The sequence below is a fragment of the Rhagoletis pomonella genome, unplaced genomic scaffold (assembly GCF_013731165.1).
Source record: "Rhagoletis pomonella isolate Grant_MI unplaced genomic scaffold, Rhpom_1.0 Rhpom_scaffold_00663, whole genome shotgun sequence".
NCBI lineage: Eukaryota > Metazoa > Arthropoda > Insecta > Diptera > Tephritidae > Rhagoletis > Rhagoletis pomonella.
In genome coordinates, this window is record NW_023459216.1 from 45,441 (window position 1) to 67,205 (window position 21,765).

The following is a 21,765-nucleotide window of genomic DNA, read 5'->3' on the forward strand; positions in this document are numbered from 1 at the left end:
TCAACTTAGTAATGGTTATAATCCATTTTTTTTTATAAAATTATTAAAATTGCCACATACTTGTATTCATGTCGCGCCAAGTAGCGCACATATTTTTCTGGCGGCTCATCAGAATCCGAGTCCTGTACGCTCACCGAACGCACTGTCGTATGCGACACCTGTGTCGCTGGCATTGTGAACTCAACAAAAGCGTAGGGTGCCAATTCGCTCGGTATTTGGTCGTAGGAGGTGAGTGCCATGCGACAAACCAATTGATGTGTAGTATAAGCGCCTACGATTGAAAAACAGATTGAAATATCAATGCGTCTAATGTGGGAAGCCCCCATTCGATTCTTTGCCCGTTGTTACATACCTTGTCCTTCTTTTGGCAAACGTGGGCACCGCCAAACAATTGCGCGGTGATGATGTTCATATTTCGCCTGGCCAGAGGTGACCTCTATGAGTGATTCCTGCAGCGTATCGACTGCGCCCAATATGCGCTCGATGCCTTTTATCTTGCCAGTACGTCTGTGAGCCGATTTAACTGAGCCATATCTGTGAAATAGTGGAAAGTATGTAGTTCATAATTTATTTATGTGACAAACGTATTCGCTTCTCAATCACACCTAAAGTGCTTCTCTACGCGAAACAGGTAAATCCAGCATTCCGGTATTGGAAAACGCACTGACACATCTTCGCATGGTATTTGGCCCAATTTGCGCGATGTAAAGCCTGGCACAAGTATATCGGCACGCAACTCTACCTTATTGCCGGTTACACACCAAGTGGCTTTGAGCTGTAATGGAAGTTCGCGATTTTTGGGTGGACGCACGCGGAAACGTAATAATTCTATATAATTTGCATCCGGTGGCTGGAACCTATTCGGGAAGCAAATGTTACAATTAACTTCGCGCTACGGAATCCGAAAAACAAAACTCACTTAATTGTACGCGTCCTCTCATATTCCTCCTGATTAACCACGCTATGAAACTCTACAGCTTCTAGGCGAATCCACTCCTCAGTGGCTACTGGTATGATGTCGTGCCGGCCTACCACTTCTTTACCCTGGCGCCACATATCATTCACTCCCAACTCAATTGAGGGCATGCCTGGAATTTAAAAATTTCGCTTTAGCTTAAAGCGCAATGAAACTTCACCGCTTTATGCAGTTACCTGTGAGAAAAGCTAGGAAGAATAAACGCACGCGCGCTATCTGTTTTAAAATCTTGCCCTCGAAGTCCTGCTCTACAACGATTTCATCGACCGCCGTCACTTGTACCTCCTCCATCTTGTAGACGAGCGCACGTTCACGCAACGCTGGCAGTCGGAAAAGTGCCTCTTCGATGCAGATCGAAAACTGTTTCATATCTTCGTAGTTCATCGAGCCAATCTTAAATAGTTGTGACGATTGTGGCGCATGTTCAACAGGTAATCCCAACTTTTTCAAATCACTTCCAAACTCCTTCACACCCTCGTAGTCACCCGCAATGGCGTATTGTGCAAATTTAGTCAATTTATTGGTAATGCGTTCTGCCTTGGTCACTTGTCCAGGTCGCACACCCGGGCGTTCTTTATAGAATATGTACTGCAGTTTCACGGTGAAAATTTTTCCAAACTGATCGTACTGCTGTGCGCCGATCTCTGACACAGAGTATGACGGCTGAAGTGGCAATTCTTGGAATGGTTGCTTGTCTGTTGCCTGATTGAGCAACTGTACGACGGGCACATCGTTCTGCACTACCAAACGTACAAAGATTTTCTTCCAGAACCGTTGACCGGTTATCTTCTTCTTGTTCGGTTGTCGTAGCTGCATTTCCCAGCCGGGTCCAACATAGTTTAATCGTGGAAAGTCTTCCAGTGGCTGGGAGACATCTTCATCGAACAGCGGTGTTTGTGGTGTGTCCTGGGAGTCTGTGCGTTTGACTTTGTTTTCACCCGTTTGAGCTGGTGCCGGGAAACCTGTGTCTTCGAAGGGGTTGACAGCTGGCGACGTATCGCTTGACATCTGACCGCTGGTAGCGCGCGCTGGGGGCGGTGGTGGTGCCAGTTGCGGTGCAATGGCGTTTGTGGTATCACCTTTCGGGCGAATGACAACATTGAACTCCTTGTCCACCGACTCAACAGAATCAGCGCGAATGGGCGCTTTCATTGCATAGAAGTCATCATCCTCATTGTCGAAAGCATCTGATGCGCCGAAAGCGTTGTTGGTTATTGCAGGCGAACCAAATGCGCTGTCACCCCAAGCTGAAAATATATATTTTTTAATATTTTCTAATTGTACCCACAAAAATAGCTCGCTAAAACTTACCATCTCCACCGGACGGTGTCACAGCGCCAGAGCCGCCAAAACCATCAAGTATACTAATGTTATCCTTTTTAACGGAATCAAACTTGGCCGAGAAAGCGTCAAACTCATCCGGTTCGATTGCGAAGATATTATTAGCTGTGTATGTCGGTGCGGTGACTGTCACTGGCTCTGGTTCCGGATCCGGATCTGCTGCAAATATATTCACTGGCACAGCTGAAGTTGTGATTGAATCCGTCGCTGTGGTAAAAATATTTGTCACCACTGGAGCGTCCATATCGTCCATGGCAAATATATTTGTCACCACAGAGGGTGGTGGGTACGTTTCTTCTTCCTCATCAGGACTTGCGAAAGGATTTGCAGAAGCTGCACCACTTGCAACTGCACTGGCAGGTGCAAAGTCTAAACCTGTATCCATTTGCTCAAACTCACTAATCTGTTGTTCGGTAGTTGCCTCCGCCGATGACTCAGGCACAGCTTGAGTGGTTGCTGCAGATTCCGTAGGAGGACTATGATCGGAATCGACTGATGTGTTTGCTGCCGGTTCGGCAGTCGCAAGTGTTGCGTCCTTTTCTTCTTTCTCTTCCTCTTCGCCATCGGGGCTTGGCTCAGTTTCAATGACCACTGGTGGTACTGGTTTTACGGGCTCTGGTTCATCTTCATCATCTGATCGGGGAAGATCTTCGACGGTAGTTATTTCAATGTCAGGAGTTGGGGCACGTGGCTTAGTTTCGTCGACAACCAGTTCTTTCCTCTCCATACTATTTATCATCGATATGTTAAGATCTGCTGCTTGTGGTTGTGATGTAATATCATGTGTGCTGTCATCGGGACGAGTTAGCATCGAGGTGAAAATAGGATCTTCTCCTAATTTGTTTTCATCTTCTTCTTTTTCTTCCGGTGTTTCCGCTGTATGATCGAGTACGAGATCATCGCTTAAGAGATCAGGTTTCGCCATTGGTTGTGCTGGCTTCTCAAACAGGCTTAAAATGTCTTCTTTTGTCTTTGGTGGTGGCGGTTTAGGTGGCTTTGTTGTGCCAAACATATCGAATAAGTCCTCTGAATCTGATGGCTCAGCAACAGTATGAGATGCTGGTTCTGGTACTGGTGGAGTTGGCCGCGGGGGCGGGTGATTTTGTTGCGCTGGCACACCAGTGGGTGGTGTGGGTCTCGGTGGCACTGGGCGTGGTGGTGGGGGTCGCGGGGGTTGCTGTTTTGCCGGCGAGGGCATGGGTGTGGCGCCATGTAAGCTAGGAATGGCCGTTGGTACCCCAAACGGATTATCAGCACTGTTGTTGGTACCACTGCCAGCTAAGTCCAGGTCAAATCCTTGCGTATTGCCCGACGAACCACTGTCAGAGACATCCAGTAGATCAGCTAAGCCGGAATCTGGTGTGGGGCTGGGTGAGTGTAGATCACGCATTGATATAGGGCTTGGGGAACGAGTGGCTGGTATACGTCCGAGTAGCTCGGAGCTTGCCTCCTCCATCTGATTGGAAACCGCGTTGATAAGTTCCTGCGTTTGCGGTGGCACCGGCCTGGGTGGTGGACCACGTTTAGAGGTTTCATCTTCCTCTTCGGCTGTAGACTTAATACTAAGCGTATCATCTTCCGCCTCAATAGTTGTGCCAAAGAAGCTCATTGCTGGATCAAGATCAGAAGCTGGCGCGGCGCCTTCTTCGGGTTCATCGCTAAATGCAAATGGATTAGATTGACCGGCAAATGGATTATCTGTTTCCAATTCAGCTTCTTCGCCATCCGTTTTGGAGAAGAACGGATTGGCTGCTGGGTCGGCATCAGCGCCTCCCAGATCATCGTCCATTAAGAATGGGTTCGCCATGTTGCCTTACGGTGAGCGTGCAATTAGCCTTGGACCTCTTTAGATAACTTTTAAATTAACGCTCGATTAATTCACTCTCTAGTAGTTTGATTTCAGTTGCACCAGGTGCTAAATTTTCTGCAATTGAAGTATCGAAAGGATCTACTTCTTCAGGGAGTGTAATTTGTTTTACAGGAACTGAAGGTGTCAACACCTTATCTCCCAAGCCCAGTTCTTGCGCGTCTGTTTGTGTATCAAGCACCCCAGTTGTGATCTCCGGTAGTGTGGCTGGTAGAAGCTCACTCTCCAGGAGTTTTAGCTCTGCCTTGCCCGGTTGTAGGTTGGACGCTATCGATGTATCGAAAGGATCTATATACTCGATACTATCGTCTGGCAAATCTTTACTTTCCTGCGATGGCGTTAATACTTTTGTTTTTATATCTTCTTTTACAGCCAATAGCTCTTCCGCGGGCACCGGAGTGGGTGGCGCGCGTGGATCGAAATCAGGATCTGATAGACTGTGTTTCAGTGTATTTTTCGCTAATAAATCTTGTTCGAGGTGTTTCAGTTCAACGTCACTGGGTTTCGTTTCTGGTACGTACGATGTATCAAAGGGATCTTCGGCTTCTTTCTCGCAGATTTTCTCTGTTGCTTTACTTGGTGCGTAATATGGTGTCAATGGCTTTTTGTTGCCTTGGGCGTCATTCGCAGCACCTAGTAGGTCTTGTGAGGGAACTAGAAACCCTACACTTTTTGACTGAATATTCAAACTTAAGGAAGACTTGCGACGTGCAGTGTCAAAGTCAGCAGTCTTGTTATTGTTTTGTATTTGCACAGGTGGTGCAGGCCGCGCAGGTCGTGGAACAGTGATTGCTACAGCAGGAGCGGGAGCGAGAGCCGGCTCGTCAGCACGCGGATCAAAGTCTGGATCGCTTAGTGAGTGCTTGAGATTACTTTCAGGTAGGAGTTCACGCTCCAAGAATTTCAACTCTGTTGCCTTGGGTCGAACGATTGCACTAACAGCTGAGGTGTCGAATGGATCAAAATCTGCTGCGTCTTCGTCGGCTTCCTGTGTAGGTGCAATGGGGGCTGGACCAACTTTAGACAAGTCAGTAGCGCTTCCACCTAAAAGATCTCGTGTTGGTTGAGAAAGTAAGCTTGCAGCTGGTGGTGGCGGCTTAGCAGGCGGTCCCGCCTTTTCTTCGGCGCGCGGATCGAAGTCGTCGTCCTCCTCTAGTACGGTAGTCTTCTTTATAACCTGTTCGGCGTATGCGGTGTTGAACGGATCGTCGTCAACGTTATCTTCTTCGTCGTCACTCACATATATAGCACCAGGTATTATATGCGGACCAGTGGCAGGACGAGTTGGTGGAGGTGGACGTGCTGGTTTTACTGTAAGGAAGTTGTTAGTTAGTTTCGATAAAAGAACATACTTAAATATTGCCCAACACTTACCTTTGCCGTCTTGTCCTACAGTTGTGGTTTCTTCTTCGGGTACTTGTTCAAATTCTGCCCAATCAGCTTCTACAACTTCCGAAAGTACTTCCGGCTGAGGATGTGGTATTTGTGTGATAACTTTTACCTCTTCTTTTTTGGTCAACGATTCAGCTGCTAATTCAGCAAACTCATCATCATCATCGTCCTTAAGTGCATCGAATTCTGATAAATCCGGTACGCCGGCGTCGAGCTCTTCTTCTTCCTCTTCGTCTTCGGCCTTCTTCGGTTGTATTAAATGCAAATGCAACGAAACACTTAAATCGATAGGTGCATCTGGTACTGGCACGTCATCGACTAATTCGTCGAGTAAGTTCTTCTGCGGCTCTGGCGCGACTATCTCAACTTCCTGATCAGCAAGATCGATGCTCTCGCTCAGCAGCAAGTTTTGTATACCCTTTCGTAGCTTACGTTTCGGTTTGGCAAGCGCAAGCGCGTGCTCACGATCTACACGTCCCGAGAGGACTTCAACCGCGGCACCAAGACTCACAAGTTTCTTATTTCCCTTTGCCTTATCTGCACCAACAATAACTTTTTCCGCATAAGCAGTATCAAACGGATCGGGTCCGTCGTCAAACTCTAATACCGGTGACTCAGGTACGACTCCTAACTGTACTTCACCACTAGTTATAGCCTCTAAATAGTCAGTGGAAAAGATGTCACCGACTTCCTCGTCCAGTTCGTCTTCAGATTCGGATAGCTCAACAACTGCTTCGGCTAGTTTATCGCGATTCGCTTCTACTTCGGCAGCCTTGCGACGCTCCTCCTCTAAGCGTTCCGCCTCGCGACGCGCAGCCTCCTCTTCTTCGAGACGTTTCTTTTCCGCTGCTGATGGTAAACGTTGGTAGAAAGACTCCTTTTTGATGCGATCTAATTCGTCTTGAGTTTTATGTAGTATAGAATCGACACCCGATGTAAGAGCCTTAAATTTCGCCCACTCTTCGTCCTCGCTGGCGCTTTTTGCAGCTACTGCTGGCGCTGCGGCGCCGTTGACACTTGTATCCGCTTTACTCTCAGCAGGTTCAGTTGGCACAGGTGCAGAAGTTGATGTGGATGTGGATGCAGCTGTTGGTGCTAAACCCTCAACGTCTGATGCTGCGTCCGATTCACCAGCGTCTGATTTAGCAGCGGCTGCTTCTTGTTTGGCTCGTAATTCGCGCTTATATTGTTCGAGTTCCTCTTCGGTGAAGAGTTCTTGATCCTTTTTCGACTTCTTCTTTTTCTTTTTTAAGCCTTTTGGTAGTTTAAGCATTCTCTAATTGCGGAGACATCGATGTCGGTCTGTAAAGATGATAAATAGGAAGAGTGTGAGATCGCAAGCAACTACTAGGTTGGGACAAAAGTTACCAAGTTATGGTGATATTTATTATTAATGTATATTTCTTTACTAAAACTTTTTCAAATTCCTTTACGAGTATACGATATGCAGTAAATTTATATTTGCATATATATGCTATACTCTATAGTGTATATGAAGCTAAGACGCCAAAGGTTTAAATATATCTACTATTTGGATGTTTTTATATGTATATATGTGTATGAATCCGTCTACACCACCGAATTATGAAATTAAGTGTATGCATTTCACGGAACTCAGTAACAGGTCACAGTTTTCTTAGGTCTTTCGAATAGGGTCCTCATGATCGAAAAGCAAAGGTCGTATCACGGAAGTGACAGGAGTCCTACGACCAATTTTAGGTTTCCTTAACTTTTCTTTAATAGAGTTCAGGAAGGCGCTGTACTTTTGTCCTGGGTACTAATGTGAGGATTTTTCTTTTTGATGACTTTCAGGGATATATATACATATTTAGGCTCTCTAGTCTACTTTGATAAACAGTTCGATTTTGAGTGCCTCCTCGAAGTTGTTAACTTCATTTCTCTTTTCTAAGGAGTAGTGAACTCAGTAGTCGGATGTTCGCACTCGACCTATAAGTGCTTCGTGGTAATATATTTTTCTTTTTATTTTATTTATTATTTATCTTTTTTAGCTCCCTTTTCGTTATTCTTTGAGTATATTCCCTTACAGTCATCGGCTAGAATGAGTACTGGATAAATGATTACCTCAGCATCTTAAATGTAGTCCTTGATCCTGTTGTAGTCCTGTTTTTTCATAATAGTTTGGTATACAGAGGTAGTCCTAGATTCTAAGTTCGTTTAGCATGCCTGGTTCAAAATGATTATTCTAATCCCTCATGAAGAACTTATCCTAGTGATAGAGATGATGTCCGCTTCAAACAGAGACTAATTTCGGTGCAGCGTTGCCGCTGAAAAATTAGAAAAATTATAAGAATTGATCTGCTAATAAGATGCCGTACATTCTTTCCTTTGCCAACAGGTTCGTCAGAATTGAGGAGGACCTCTCCGTGCCGTTTGACATGAATAATAATAATTTAATATTATGTTGGATTTTACAGTTTTACTAAGTGCTTGGCCCAGCTTCTCCTGCAATTTGTAGTATACGTGTGACGCCTCTGCACGGCAAATGGTTGTTTTTTTTAGTGAGAAACTTCTTCGAGGCAGAATGCTCTCAAAGGTTTGCCATTGCCTGCATAGGGCGACCACTTTGGAAAAAACTTTTTCTAGTTTAGATGTTCTCGGAACAGTGATCGAACCCACGACGTTTGATATTAAACGAGGTTTTAGACAAAGCGACTCCATTTCAGGTGATTTCTTTAATCTAATATTGGAGAATATAATAAGAGCCGGCAGAACTAATATCGTTCCTAGAAAGGAGCCTGGAAAGATTGGTAGATGCACACATCAAATAAAATGTGACGGAAAATGACGGCTGCGGAGAATGGTTAATTTGCATTGGGGTTTTGTCTGGATAAAGTCGTGGCCTTCAACAACGCGTGAAAGCAAGCCAATTTAGAACGAGTATCGACGGAAGCAGTTCACCCTGTAGTTTTGCACCGGATAATCAGTAGGGAGACTGAGTCGGTTTTTCCAAACCGGTTTCCACCAGTTTTGGAAAAATGGCGAATAATCGAATACCCTAATAAGCAATATGTTGAGCTGCAAAAGTGTTTCAGCGTATGAGACCACTAAACCGGTTAACTGAGTCATGCACGTAGTCGCTGGTGGTCATAGTAATTGGCAAGTATCTGTTCACATCCAGCTCAATTATAAGCAAATCAGTACGGGAGATCAATCGTCAGGCAAACAAAATTTAGCTTACCATCAACTCAGCAGCTGAAGCAAAACACCAAACACCTGGGAATAATATTTGATAGCCAACTGTTGTGCTGGCTCAATGTGAAAGAGAGAATGTAGAAAGCCTCTATTAATGCAAAACTATTTTCAGCGGCGCCTGGGTCCAACGCATTCTATTTCTAGTTGGATCCTCACGTAAATTGTCAGACCGTTTGATGGGCAGCAATGAAAAAGAAAAACCAGCGTACCAGTTGGTCAAGAATATAGTGGTCAATACCGCCACCATGCTTCACTTCGGAGCCACTATACACGTCGAAGGCTAGCGTCAATACATGAAGAGGGCTGACTTGGTATATGTTTACAAAGATTGATAGGAGGTAGACAAGGGTGTAGATGCGGCCGGGATGTGAGCAGGCCCCTTCAGTTTAACACATCCTCTGTGAGTGCCCTGCCTTAGGGGACTACAGTATTTAAATAAATAAAAAAAGCTGTTGAAAACATTAAGTAAATGCATGCAAATAATGGCTCATTTTTAACTGACTTCCAAAAAAGGAGGAAGTAATCAGTTCCTCGGAATATTTTTTTATGTTACCGCATAACTTTGCACCACGTCAACATATTTCGATAATCCTTTTTGCATCGGAAAGGTAGTGTCTCAGGGCTGGCCCCATACTAATCAGATTTAGATCTGATCATTGGATCATGAAATATATATATATATATATATATATATATATATTATATATATTATGAGAATTGAAGTCGGTTTTGTTTTTTGCTTAAAAACTACTTGTAATATAGCCATTGCGTTGTTAGTATCTATAATTAATTATATCAACAATTAATTATTCAACTCAGTGGCCCTGTATGATTGAGATACTTATGTATGTATGTATGCACATACCGACAGCAATGGCCATTTATGACGCTTTTTAGGAAAGTCCTTAGTTTTCTGTTTCCAAATTTTCAAAATAAATATGTTTCGCCATTTCTGTTGCTGGGAAAATTACTTTGCGGTTGCTGTAAATTTTCTTTCGGCTACCAGTTTCGAAAACCCTGGGTTTTTATGACCGGTTCTCAATTTTTAGAAAAGCAGCGTGATCGCGCTTATTTATATTATTGTGGTTATTTCGAAAATTTTAAAAAATGTTGTACCGGTTACTAGTTTCGAAAAATCCGAATTTTTTGAGTTTTCTACTTCTTGTGCATCATTTTATATAAATTTTTATTTTTTCTGGCGAGCTGCAGATAGGATTTAAGTAAGCCATATCTTAATAAATACGACATTTATTGGCATGTTTAGAGGAGCTCTGAAAGTACTTTCTTTATTAATTAAAAAACAAAAAAACATAGACACATACATGTATTCCATTTTGGGTTTACATAACTTCTTTACATTCAAACGATATATACATATGTATGTATGTCCTTTGACCAAGTGCATTGAATGTTCAATAAAAGCAATTGAATCTCGCTGCAGGGAAAACGAATGTAACAAAAATTTAACATACTCGTATGCACGAGTATATGCATGTGCATGTAAATATATAAACATATATAAAAAGATAGAACCAAAGAATAATAAAAACAATTGTAAGCTCACCTTGAACTAAAATTGACCTTAGCCTTTCATAAACCGCCTTTGCATTACAATTTCTTCAAGCATTTAAAAGCATTGAATGTCTTTTCAATCACATTATACATATGTATGTATGTATAATATATTATTTATTTAAACGTTTATATATGGATATACAACTACGAACACATACATAAAATATGTATACTTTTAGCTAAAAAAAAAATACGTGAACAACGATATATTTACAAATGTATGTATCTACTTAAATAGATAAGCACTTATGTATGTATGTACATATGTACAAGCTTGCGGTTATATTCATGGGATTTAAATTTTTTTTCTAGGGATTGTCTTAAAAGGGGTTTGAATACCGTTATAATGATTTTATGTGACTCACCATTGCCGTTGACCTCAAACACACTTGTCCATTTCACTTATTTCTCTCCCAAATAATTTACAAAAATTTTGACGTCTTCCAACTTCTTTTCTGCAGGAATTTTATTTTTCACGTTTTGCTTTCAAACCCGTTAGCCTACAAACACCAACACCAACATTTTTCCACGGTCATGGTAAAGCTCTGCACTTTCGCCAATTCAGTCCAATTCACCACCGTTCACTGACAAATAATTAGACCACAAGCAATGTATTCACCACTAGCATTAGCCATTGACAGTAGCACATCCAGCAATACATACTTATTTAAGTAGTATTGCAGGAAGAATACAAAATATACAGAAATTAAATATGTAACCAGATAGGCGAGAAAGGTGTTGGGGAAAGCATCGGGCAAAAGTGATACTCGACTGCGGAAGGGTACATGAAAATCTATAGGTACTCGGGATTTACTGCTAACTACAGCCCACGGCTGAGGGGAAAAATCGATTTTCACACACTCACACGCACACACATACACACTGCTATTGCTGCGTAGGGATGTGTAAGGAAAATTTTTTCTCATACTCGAGAAAGATTTTCGAAATGAAAAATTGATATTTCACAAAAATGAAAATCAATAAATTGATTTAAAATAAGAAAACATAAAACATTTAACTTAAACAACCAGGAAATAGAAATTCTGTGGGTCTGTGTGTGAAAAATAGAAAATCATGAAAAAAATTTATTCCTCCACACAATCATCTTCAAAGTATTTTTCTTTTTATGTATGTAGCTTTGAAGGAACTTGTTCAACAACTTACGTCTCTCAACGCTTACTGATAAAGTTATTTACATGCGAATCTTATTAAAATCGTTCAATTTTGTTTTAGATTAAAATGAGAATTATTTTTACACTTTTTCACACACTGCCTTACGAGGCAAGTCTCGGTCGTGGTTGTCGAAGTGCACGTAATATCGGAAAAACTTTGACTGAATGACGAGAAAAATTGCAAAAATTCATACGCACGACCGTGTGCTTTTGGCAAGCCGTCCCAGCGAGCTTATAGTGTGCTAACCGATGAAAGCTTAGCAGCAAGCTTAAAGGAAGTTTTAGTCAACTGTTATCTAAGCAATGAATACTTGAAAGGGGACTTTTACTTTTTCCAAGTGCAAGGATAATTCTTCGGAGAAGTTTTTTTCTTATACAGATTTAAGTATAAATTCATTCTGTGTGTAAAAACGTGCTAATTAAAAACTGTGCTTTCAATGTGGTGAATTGGTAAATTTCAAATAATTGTCGTTTGTTGCATTTGTCAGCTAACAGCTTATGTAAATATTAGCGTGTTCCAGTGCGCAGACACAAAATTTTTTTTGCGGAAATATTTATGATTCTCAAATTTGCTACTCTCAATGGTTGACGTGTGGTAAAGGACCAAATGTCAAAAAATTGAGTTGCATTTCTATATTTTCCGGTATTTTTTCAGCTACACAGAAAAAAATTTTACTATAACGATTATGTTTTATTTAAAAAATTCTTTTTTGTAGTTATATATGCGTTGAATTTTACTTATTGCTCATAAAACAAAACCATTTTTTTTGTGTTGGTTGGTTTCTCCTACTGTTTACTTCCAAGCCAAACTAGACAAGTGATGACAAAAAATTAATTTCAGTTTTTTCAGAATAAAAACTTTCATTTTCCAAGCAAAAAATTTTATTTTATCTTTTACTCATATTTTCCAAGCAAGAAAAGCTCAAAAATTAAGTTTTACTTTCAGAGCAGTAACTAGAACTCAAGAAATATTTTTTTCTAGTTGAGTTTTTCATATAACGTTTACCAAATAAAGGCGCGTAACTAAGATCAGTTGAGCTCGAGCTTTGAGCTTTTTCGAGCGAAGATGGACGACATAAAATAAATCTCTTTATGGAGGTTATTGAAGCATAAAAGATTACTTTGCAGGTAAGTTGATAGGATTCGCCGATCTAAACGGGATTAGGTCGCCGAAACAACTCCCTTGATCGGGAGAAATCCAAGTCATACCGGTGCGCAGAAATGGCTTTCGCAGACACAAAGTTTCGACAGGCAGGATATTGTACCCGCATCAAGGGCTACTTGTCCAGACTCGACTTCATTAAACCCAACCAGTGTCCGGCATGCGGGAACTCAACCCATCACACCAAGCACCTTTTCACATGCCAGCTCAATCCCATACAGCTAACATCCCTCTTCCTCTGGCCCGACCCCGTCAAACAGCTCGTTTCTTGGGCCTACCGTTAATTGAGCTTGACGACAACGATTTATGGACCAACAGATCTAGGCGGGGCTTAGTAGTGCCGCTACAACAGCAAAAACAGCTGTGCAGGTAGTCGGATACGCAGTTAGTACACCTACCCCCCCCCCCCCCCCCGCTAAATACGGTCTTGATGTGGACCAAAAATGGGGTAGAGATCGGATCCGTTCCTTACAATAATTGGGATGGAGAGATCAATAGTCTCTCACTAAACAGGTCAGTGATTTAATCAAGAAATACGTAGCGCCTCTGGAAATCACAAAAGAATGTCAAGGCCGCAAGTACCCAGTGAGGAGTATATAAAAGAGATAGGTCCGACAAGGGAGTCGAAAAAATCGAAACCCACGGGATCCTTCGTCTTCCTAATGAATCTACAGGTGCCCATTATCGATAAAAAAAAATATATGGCTAATTTCGTAGGCTGTGTTTATAAAATTAGTACTCGATATCGACAGAAAGGAATTGGGGTTTGACGCAGCTGGATGGCATAAGGGTATCAATGTCGTTGGTTGCGGCAAGAAGTAGTTCATGGGCTTTATCACTTATAAGCGGTCTTGGACCTTAGTGGTTATCTTGGCCCCTTGCAATACAAGGACAGGCAGTTGCATGCTATGGCACTCGACATCGTAAAATTCATCACGGACAACAGCATAGATGTGGATCTCGTTCAAAAACTCTGGCTCCTGATTTTTACTAAGCATTTCTTCTTTATTTTAAGACTCTTATACAGATTAAAGGAATTAATTTTTTTCCGACGTACTTTAGGCATTTCACGTCGATATTTTTAGGTCTCTTAGTGGTGTGTTCGGGGCATTTTGAAATAATTCAGTAAACGGGAGCTACAGTAAGTTCATATTTTATTTAAATTTGTAAAAAGCTAAAAATGTTTTTTCCTTCGAATTTGTTCGGAGTTAAAATACTTGTAAAGTTAGCATTTAAGCACAACAGTTTTTATTAACATTTTTTCGAATGATGTGTAGATAACAACAGATTTTTATATAGTATGTTCATAAATACTCTTAGTAAAAATATAACTTACATTCATTGTTTAGTAATTACATAGTAAGGCACTTAATCAACCAGTTATCGCTATGATAATTTCTTCCAATAATTCATCTAAACACTAAAGCCTCAACAGCACAAAGTCACACCCATACATACATACATACATATGTATATGTACATGTCTTCCCTCCTCACATACAAATATACATGTATGTATGTATATTTATACCAATAACAGTCTACAAAACGAAACTCTTCATTTGAAAGATTTCATTTTAAAGCTACATACATTCATACATAGATAATTCACTTACTTATTTCGTCTATTTGTTTTAGCATAAAAAAAAACTTAAAATTTAATTTTAGACTCAAAGCGGCACTGATCCGCCATCCACCATTTTTCTATATCCAAATATGTTTGCGTTTTTTGCGCATAAGTTACACTGCGCAATTTTTCGCAGAGATCACAAAAAGGCGAACGGACGGTAAGGCGATAGTAACGACGCCACCAAAAATAACGCATATATTCCGCCGGATGCGTAGCCAAATATTGAAGGTGTGACGCCAGCTCTGCTGCACTCTGGAAATCCTCAGCATCTATAACGGAATGTGGCGGCACAAACCGTGTGTAATCGGCACCACCAAATACCACAGGTATCACATTACGTTTCATTGCATTGTACAGTTTCTCGGTCACATAATCATTGCACAGTGAATTTTCGAAGGAGAAATAAAACTTGTAGCGTTGATCCAAAAGTTCATCGCATTCGTTTGAGGAGCGGGGACAACTGGAAACAAGAAAACATTTGTTTACATTTTATAAAAATAAATTTGTTTAGATTGTAACGATTAAACCGATCAACAAACCAACCAATTGTTGATCATTAATATAACTTGTATGAACCAGGGACCGTTATGATCTTTGTAATAAATAAAAATCATAATTTAACCCTAAAATGGATTTATGTTTTTCCAATTTTAATTATATGATTTTTATTCTTTCGATCAATTTTTATCGATATTTTTTATTCTCATTTTTTTGATCATATTATAACCGTCATTTTCAGATTTAATTTTTTAGAGCATACAAGATTCAAATCGGTCAAAAGCGCAGCAGCATCCATTATAACGGTTAAAATTTATCGAAAAAAAATAAAAATCACAAAATAACGATTTTGCAATGATCAAAAAATAAAAATCTTCTAAAAAAAGTAAGTGGGCCTGAGCCACATTGGAGAAGTAAAACTTACGTTTCATATCTATTTTGTCTCATAACCAATATACATACATACATGCATACATCTGCTTTTGCTTAAGGTTATATTTTTTGTTTTTTTTTTCTTTCTAGATCCCTACCTCTACCCTGTTCGTTCTAATTACATTTATGTTATTCTGTTTTCCTTTAACTTCATTTTTAGTTTTCGATAGCAAAATCGATAGAAACATCCAACAAAATATCGATAACAAAACCGACAAAAATATCGATAAGAAATCGATGACAAATTCCATAAAAATTTCGATAGCAAAATCGATCATAATATTGGTAGCAAAATCGATAAGAAAATCGATAAAAATATCGATAACAAGCTCGATAACAAAAATCGATTAGTAAATCGATAAAAAATATCGATAACCAAATGGATAAAAATATCGATCACAAAATCGATAACAAAATAGATATATAAGCGATAACAAGATATATAAATTATCGATAACAAGATCGATAACAAATTCGATAAATAATCGATCACAAAATCGATAAAACAAATCGATAACAAATTCGATAAAAATTTCGATAGCAAAATCGATTGTTTCAGCCCCTACCATTTCCGTGTGCAGTTTCCATTGCGTGAGCAATTTCCGTTGAATTTGCCAATTTACTCCGAACCAACTAACCGCCGCTAAAGAAGTTTCACTTCAATAAAAATCGTGATATTTACCAGTTATTTTCGGTCCCTGATAGAAAAGATGTTAAGGATAGCTGCTATATAGTACATATGTACATATGTATGTACATACATACGTTCATGTGTATGTAGCTTTTGACAAATTTCGATACTTTTATGGTAATATCCTACCCAATTACTTAATGTACATATTCCTATGTGATAGTATAGTAAATGAGTTATACTTTGTACTTTTGTATCCAAAAACTTCAAGTGGTCGTCTAAGTTCAGCTTTCCTACGATAAGGTCGATCATGTATATAGACGTGTGGAATGCCTCCAAATGAATCTTCCCAACTCCAAAGCAGCGACAGAACTTATGTGCACAAGTTTCACTAAAAAGGCCTTGGTGTAGCCTTCGTCCAGCAACCCTGTATATGAAGAGGGAAAGAAAAGGCGTAAACTCTTTTCTTCCTCTTGTGCAATGCATGCCTGCGATTCTGTTTGTGGTTTGGGCAAAAATTTTTACTCGAACATCAGTACAAGTAGCAAAACTCACCTTCGCGCACTTTCCATGTCAGGAGGAGATGAGCCCGACAGCAGAACGGAGAGAGCACACAGAGCAGTAAACTGACTTTTAAAAATGCTCTAACAGGGAAAGTCTTGGATCTAATGCTTACATAGCAGTCAAAATATGTGCAAATGTCGAACCATATGCATATAGACTTCGACATTGCTTTCTTTTCTGGACATCAACTCAACAGTTTCAGTCATATACAGCCCCTACCACCAAAAAGATGTAAGCGACTTTTTTTCAACATTTTATTTTTGATGCAGAAATGATTCTGGATGCTCTAAGAACATTAGGTCTTTTTGGCGGTTAGGGCTCGTAATATTGTAGCAGCTTTCAATAAAAGTTGTCCACCAGAAGTCGTGAAGTCCAAAAGTTATGTGCCTTGGTGGAATAAGAAGCTGGATAAAATGAGATGCAAGGTTGCAAGGTATCAATCATGTAGTCTTAGTACTCTTAAGGGTCTATTGAGCCTCGCTCTTACTAAGTTGCACCCCAGCTAGATTGAGTACGAAGCGAGGAACACCTAAATAACTACCTTCGTCGGAACAGGAAGCGACTGGCGAAGGGAGAATGATGACACCTGTGGAATTTTGCAGGAGAACCGCTTCGTGCTCGCAACGAAGCCCTTCAATCGACTGATGTCCATTCCCGAAAGCTCATCGGGAGTGCAAAAGAAGTGCAACCCAAGGTGCTTCAACCTAAGGCTCGCAAAGGCAGGGCACAGGAGCAGCAGGTGTTGAGATTATTCCATCGCATCATCCTTACGGCATGATTACCTATTACGCAGTAACCCATAAGCACTCCCACCAATAGCGAGAGGTGCAGCTCGCTTAGTCTCAAGAGCTCCCCAGACCGCTTCCGGTCTACCTATAGCCGGAAGGATTGTGCCACCTTGCATTCCAAGGTCTTCGCCCAGCGCTCGTTGAGCTGACTAAACATGCCCATCTGTCCAGAAGCAAATCACACAAGGGCAGGGGAGCCCCCAGACCGTCCCTATCCGGAAGTAATTCCTCGAGGGCTCACTGTCTTGCCAGCTCATCAGCCATGCAGTTACTAGCGATTTTTCTGTGAGCTGGAAACCAAATAAGCTTAATAGCGAAGTAATCAGATGCGGTCGATAAGGAAGTCAGACAGTCCCTTAGCGTTCTCAAATGCACCGTCAGGGAGCCAAGAGCCCTGATAGCTGCTTGGTTGTCGGAATAAATATTCACCTCCTTAAAAGGTGTTACACTAGAGAGCAACCAATCCGAAGCCTCTTTTATCGCGTCCACCTCTGCTTGAAAGACGCTGCAGTGATCCGGTAGCCTGAATTTCAAGTTGATGGAGAGTTCTTCGCAGAAGACAACGCCACCCACCTACCCATTTAGCTTCGATCCATCTGTAAATCAGTTTACAGTACTCCGATTTCAGATACTGCACCCCTCCCAGTCCTCTCTCGCTGAAATGTGAGGGGTGATAAAAAGGCCTTAATTTGTTGCCTTACATTGGTCAAAGAGTGGCTGTTTTCTAGTTATAGATATAGGCTGGGCAATTTGGAAAAAAGTGAAGTCTTAAGGCTCACTTAGTCTAGACTTTACTTAACTTACGTAAGAAATCTTCGATGATTACTCAACACGTCAACTTAGCCAGTAGCGAAAATATTTTATTTTTCTATTTTCCTTTTCAGCTGACTGCCACTTTGCCGCCCATAAGCAAGTCAAGAAATTCCTGGACAAAAATATATTGCGTTGGCCAATACAATTAATAGCCATCGCCAGATATTTGCCGAAAAGCATAAAAGAAGGGCTGACTGGCCATATCTGTGTACTCAACATAATACCTAACATAAACGACATAAGCAAACAATTGTTGGTTTATGACATTCTTCCAGCTATTATTGTCTCAAGTGCCCGAATTAAGAAAGAACGGGCGCGTATTTTTTTCGAAAGCAACGCTTAAATAAATATTTTACTCACCTATAATTTCCACATTTGCCATAAATGTCAACATCAATGGACTCCTGCAATGCTGCTGCCAGCTTCTCTCTCTTCGACAACGTCGCACAATGCGATACGAACCAAGCCGCCATTCGCGTCTTGCCTTTCCACAGCTGCCACACGCTCGTTTCATTCCATTCCGCCGGTACTTGTCGCCAATTGGTATGAACTGCCGGCGCTACCACCTCTCCGGTTTCCATATCCTCCAGCGACTGATAAGACCATTGTATATCCGAATCGAGCCGATAACTCATTGTCAAATTATAGAAGCCACCCTCATCGGAGAGCACATGTTTTGTCTCGCCAGGCGGTTCCATCAAAGCAAACACATACTGCTGATGCGGCGATCGTCTTCTAGGCACCGAATGTAACAACGGAAAGGGTTCCGCTGCATGAAAGAGCACAGCATCGTACATTTCAATGGCGGGCGAAAAATCGCGATTGCTCGTTAAATCACAACGATACACAGGGCAACTCAAGTCATTGTGAAAATAATCGGGTCCCACAGTGTCCTCATCCAAACCCCAGTTTTTTTTCTCAAAGAAACTGTTCCACAAGAGTATGGTGCGCGGCCGTGAGGAGTGCCCTTGACGCGCTTGCTCGCTATCGATTTGATTTTGGTAAGCGCGCAAAATTTTGTACTGATTGAATTCCGGTGCAATGCTCACCAAATGGACGATGCCCAGAAAAGTGGCACATATTGCAAGACTTATTAGAATGACTAGATATTTCTTGCGTCTCAATGCAGTCATTACGTTGTTCGTTGCTTGCGCGGTGGATTTGACTGAGGACGTTTGCTCGTTGGCGTGGCCATCGAGTAAAGGTGCGGCAACATCGGTGGAATCACGGTCGGAATATTGCATAGCGGTGCGAACAAAAGTTTGCGTTTACAAGTTTCAACCACAACTACATACCTTCTCTACGGCGGGCACTAGACGAAATTGCGTTTGTTCACCGAAATTTCTCTGACATCGATAGATAATAATAGTGCTTGTGTGTTATCTATTCCACTACCTGCCGCTTATCGCGCAACATTCAAGCCATCGTTGAGCAGCCGTGCGATTGATTAGATAAGCGAATGCTGGTGACGCTAGTAAATATACAAGAACGTTAAACAAATACTTAATTAACAAATACTCAATTATCGAATATTGAAGAGCAAAGGTGTTGTAATGTGTGTATACATACGGTACATTCGTAAGATACATATCGAGCCCTAACCGCCGAAAAGAAGTAAGCGACATTTTATTCAATTTTTTTTTTATGCAGAAATGCATATAGACGCTCTAGGAACATTTCTGCATCAAAAAAAAATTTAGAAAAAAAGTTTTACTTACCTCGTTTTGGCGGTTAGGGCTCGATATGTAGAAATGTGTTAGCATGTACTAATGTACTAATGTACAAACGAACGTATTGGTAAATACTCTTTATTTGGTAATGGCATTGTGTGTTTATTATTACCCAGCGGTTAATCGAATGGTGTAGCACTACATACATACATACATTTTGGTCCGAAGCTAGTCCGTGACTGAGTGAATGATTGGCCATTTGACGCTTAATTTGAGTTAATGCATATACGCAGCCTTGAGAATAAATCGATTCAATTCGGAATTGTTCTAGATGCAGAAAGAGAGAGAGCTTCGGCGAAGTCACTTCAACTTATTCGGTTTGAGGGCCGCAAGCCTACTGTCTGTCTGCCCTGGCGGTGGGTTGCGCGCTGGGATTGGGACCTGCCACGTAAAAAAGCCAAAACCGCACAAGCCTCGCAAAGCAAAGTCCACACATGTTGACGACCCCCGCAAACAAAACAAGGACTACGATTTACGGGGATATGCTTCTGGCATTTTTTCTGTTTCTGTTTTTCTTCTACAGGTGAGTTCTATTATATAGGGTACAATTTTAAGATTTTTTAATATGTTCAATTTTCTCCATGTTTCACCAATAAAAACTATATTTTTTTTTATATATATTTAAAATTTAATACTAAATATTGAATCCGACCGTATCCGACCTTTTGTTTAAGACGCGATTTTGTACCATATAGGTAATATTGAAAGTTTTTCTGAAGAGGATTTTTTAAAACTAATTTTTTTCAACCAATTTCGTATAAGCACATTTATTTTAATGTATTGTGGAACGATTTTCCGTCATCCCTTGTGAAATTTGGTTTGGATACAAACCGGTTTCGACGTTGTGCCATCTTCAGTGTCATTTTTCGTTCTTTTAATTTCAGGCGCCATATTGGATGGGCCATTTTGTTTTTCGTAATTTTGACTTCAGATTCGAATTTAGCGACCCCAGTAACTCTTAAATAATATAATTATAAGCCATTCTTATTATCTATTTTTTTTTAGCACAATTATTGTGTTTAAGGTTTTTAGTATAATTATTTTCTGTAAGCTACTTGAACAGACTTTATATTTTTTTTTTCGAATTTTTTCTCTCGCCACCCTCTGGGACCAAAGGTTAACAACTACATTGTTTTAAGCTAAATTCATTTTTTTATTTTAGTTTTTTACTATGTACTTATTTATGATTTTATGATTGAAAATGCCGATGGAAAGATAAGTAGTATACACGGGGTGGTTAAAAAACAGAAATTGTCTAAACTTAACAAACAAAATTGTCTAACTTAAGAAATGAAAGTGTACCTCAACCCAATAAACCCAATTTTCCATATATTCTAGTGTATGACGAATTTTAATGCCATTTTGATAGCAAAAACACCAACACAATGAAGAATATACATATGTAGTACATTGGTGCTTATTAAGGCAAAAGCAACAAGATAATCACAAACTCTAGTGCCCCTATAATTATACCAATGACGAAGTTTACTAAAGTGCTCTGCTACAGTAAATATTGAAATATTTAGCCACTAGAAAGTAAGAGGTATACAAGAAATGCCTAAAATAAAACGTGATTAATGTGTCAACAATTACTGGCAGCACAAAAACACTTGAATCGGTTCATTATAAAAGGGAATAAGTCATAATTTTTACTATAAGGCAAATTTGATGCAGTTTAACAGAGCTCCTTTTAACGAACCGAACTGCATGAAGATTTTCATATCGAAAAAATACTAATTTACTTCCTCTGGTGATTAACCGATTCACTCACATTATAATAAAAATCTATATTACTAGTACATTAGATACTTCATCAAAGAAAAATGAAACAAGTAAAGCAGAATAAGTTCGCACAAAACCAAACTAAACATACCCGGTACACGTATTAAATATCGTTTATCCACCTTTCTGTCAACTACATAGTAAACAAAAGTGTTTTTCACGATTGCAAATAGTTTCGATAAAATGGAATAGCAGACTT

At 40.4% G+C, this 21,765-nt stretch overlaps 3 protein-coding genes across 5 annotated transcripts; all 3 read right to left on the reverse strand.

The window, feature by feature from the left end:
* Positions 1 to 32: 32 nt before the first annotated feature.
* LOC118751377 (protein stoned-B-like) lies at positions 33 to 4,134 on the reverse strand. Its single transcript, XM_036486196.1, has 6 exons — positions 2,288 to 4,134; positions 1,153 to 2,223; positions 920 to 1,088; positions 606 to 857; positions 353 to 534; positions 33 to 271 (listed from the first exon to the last, which is right to left on the reverse strand). Exons 1-6 carry the CDS (start codon positions 4,122 to 4,124, stop codon positions 33 to 35), a joined length of 3,750 nt encoding a protein of 1,249 aa, XP_036342089.1. The 5' UTR covers positions 4,125 to 4,134.
* Positions 4,135 to 4,156: 22 nt separating this feature from the next.
* LOC118751379 (protein stoned-A-like) lies at positions 4,157 to 11,677 on the reverse strand. 3 transcript variants are annotated; one of them, XM_036486197.1, is made up of 4 exons: positions 11,529 to 11,677; positions 10,730 to 10,948; positions 5,559 to 6,878; positions 4,157 to 5,495 (listed from the first exon to the last, which is right to left on the reverse strand). In XM_036486197.1, the coding sequence occupies exons 3-4, from the start codon at positions 6,847 to 6,849 to the stop codon at positions 4,180 to 4,182; spliced, it is 2,607 nt and encodes an 868-aa protein (XP_036342090.1). In that variant the 5' UTR covers positions 6,850 to 6,878; positions 10,730 to 10,948; positions 11,529 to 11,677; the 3' UTR covers positions 4,157 to 4,179. The 3 variants fall into 3 exon arrangements, with proteins under 3 accessions (XP_036342090.1, XP_036342092.1, XP_036342091.1); XM_036486199.1 differs by lacking the exon at positions 10,730 to 10,948; XM_036486198.1 differs by lacking the exon at positions 11,529 to 11,677 and having other exon boundaries at positions 10,730 to 11,107.
* Positions 11,678 to 13,997: 2,320 nt separating this feature from the next.
* LOC118751375 (alpha-(1,3)-fucosyltransferase C-like) lies at positions 13,998 to 19,527 on the reverse strand. Its single transcript, XM_036486194.1, has 2 exons — positions 18,415 to 19,527; positions 13,998 to 14,788 (listed from the first exon to the last, which is right to left on the reverse strand). The coding sequence occupies exons 1-2, from the start codon at positions 19,296 to 19,298 to the stop codon at positions 14,350 to 14,352; spliced, it is 1,323 nt and encodes a 440-aa protein (XP_036342087.1). The 5' UTR covers positions 19,299 to 19,527; the 3' UTR covers positions 13,998 to 14,349.
* Between the last annotated feature and the right edge of the window lie 2,238 nt (positions 19,528 to 21,765).

Bases quoted from the DNA above. Each gene is read 5' to 3' on its own strand.
- LOC118751377 (XM_036486196.1), bottom strand. From the start codon at position 4,124: ATGGCGAACCCATTCTTAATGGACGATGATCTGGGAGGCGCTGATGCC. The intron at 2,224-2,287 runs GTAAGTTTTAGC...ATATATTTTCAG, and splicing joins GACACCGTCCGGTGGAGATG to CTTGGGGTGACAGCGCATTT. The intron at 535-605 runs GTGTGATTGAGA...ACTATTTCACAG, and splicing joins CGCGTAGAGAAGCACTTTAG to ATATGGCTCAGTTAAATCGG.
- LOC118751379 (XM_036486199.1), bottom strand. From the start codon at position 6,849: ATGCTTAAACTACCAAAAGGCTTAAAAAAGAAAAAGAAGAAGTCGAAA. The intron at 5,496-5,558 runs GTAAGTGTTGGG...ACTTCCTTACAG, and splicing joins TGTAGGACAAGACGGCAAAG to TAAAACCAGCACGTCCACCT.
- LOC118751375 (XM_036486194.1), bottom strand. From the start codon at position 19,298: ATGCAATATTCCGACCGTGATTCCACCGATGTTGCCGCACCTTTACTC. The intron at 14,789-18,414 runs GTGAGTAAAATA...TCTTGTTTCCAG, and splicing joins GGCAAATGTGGAAATTATAG to TTGTCCCCGCTCCTCAAACG.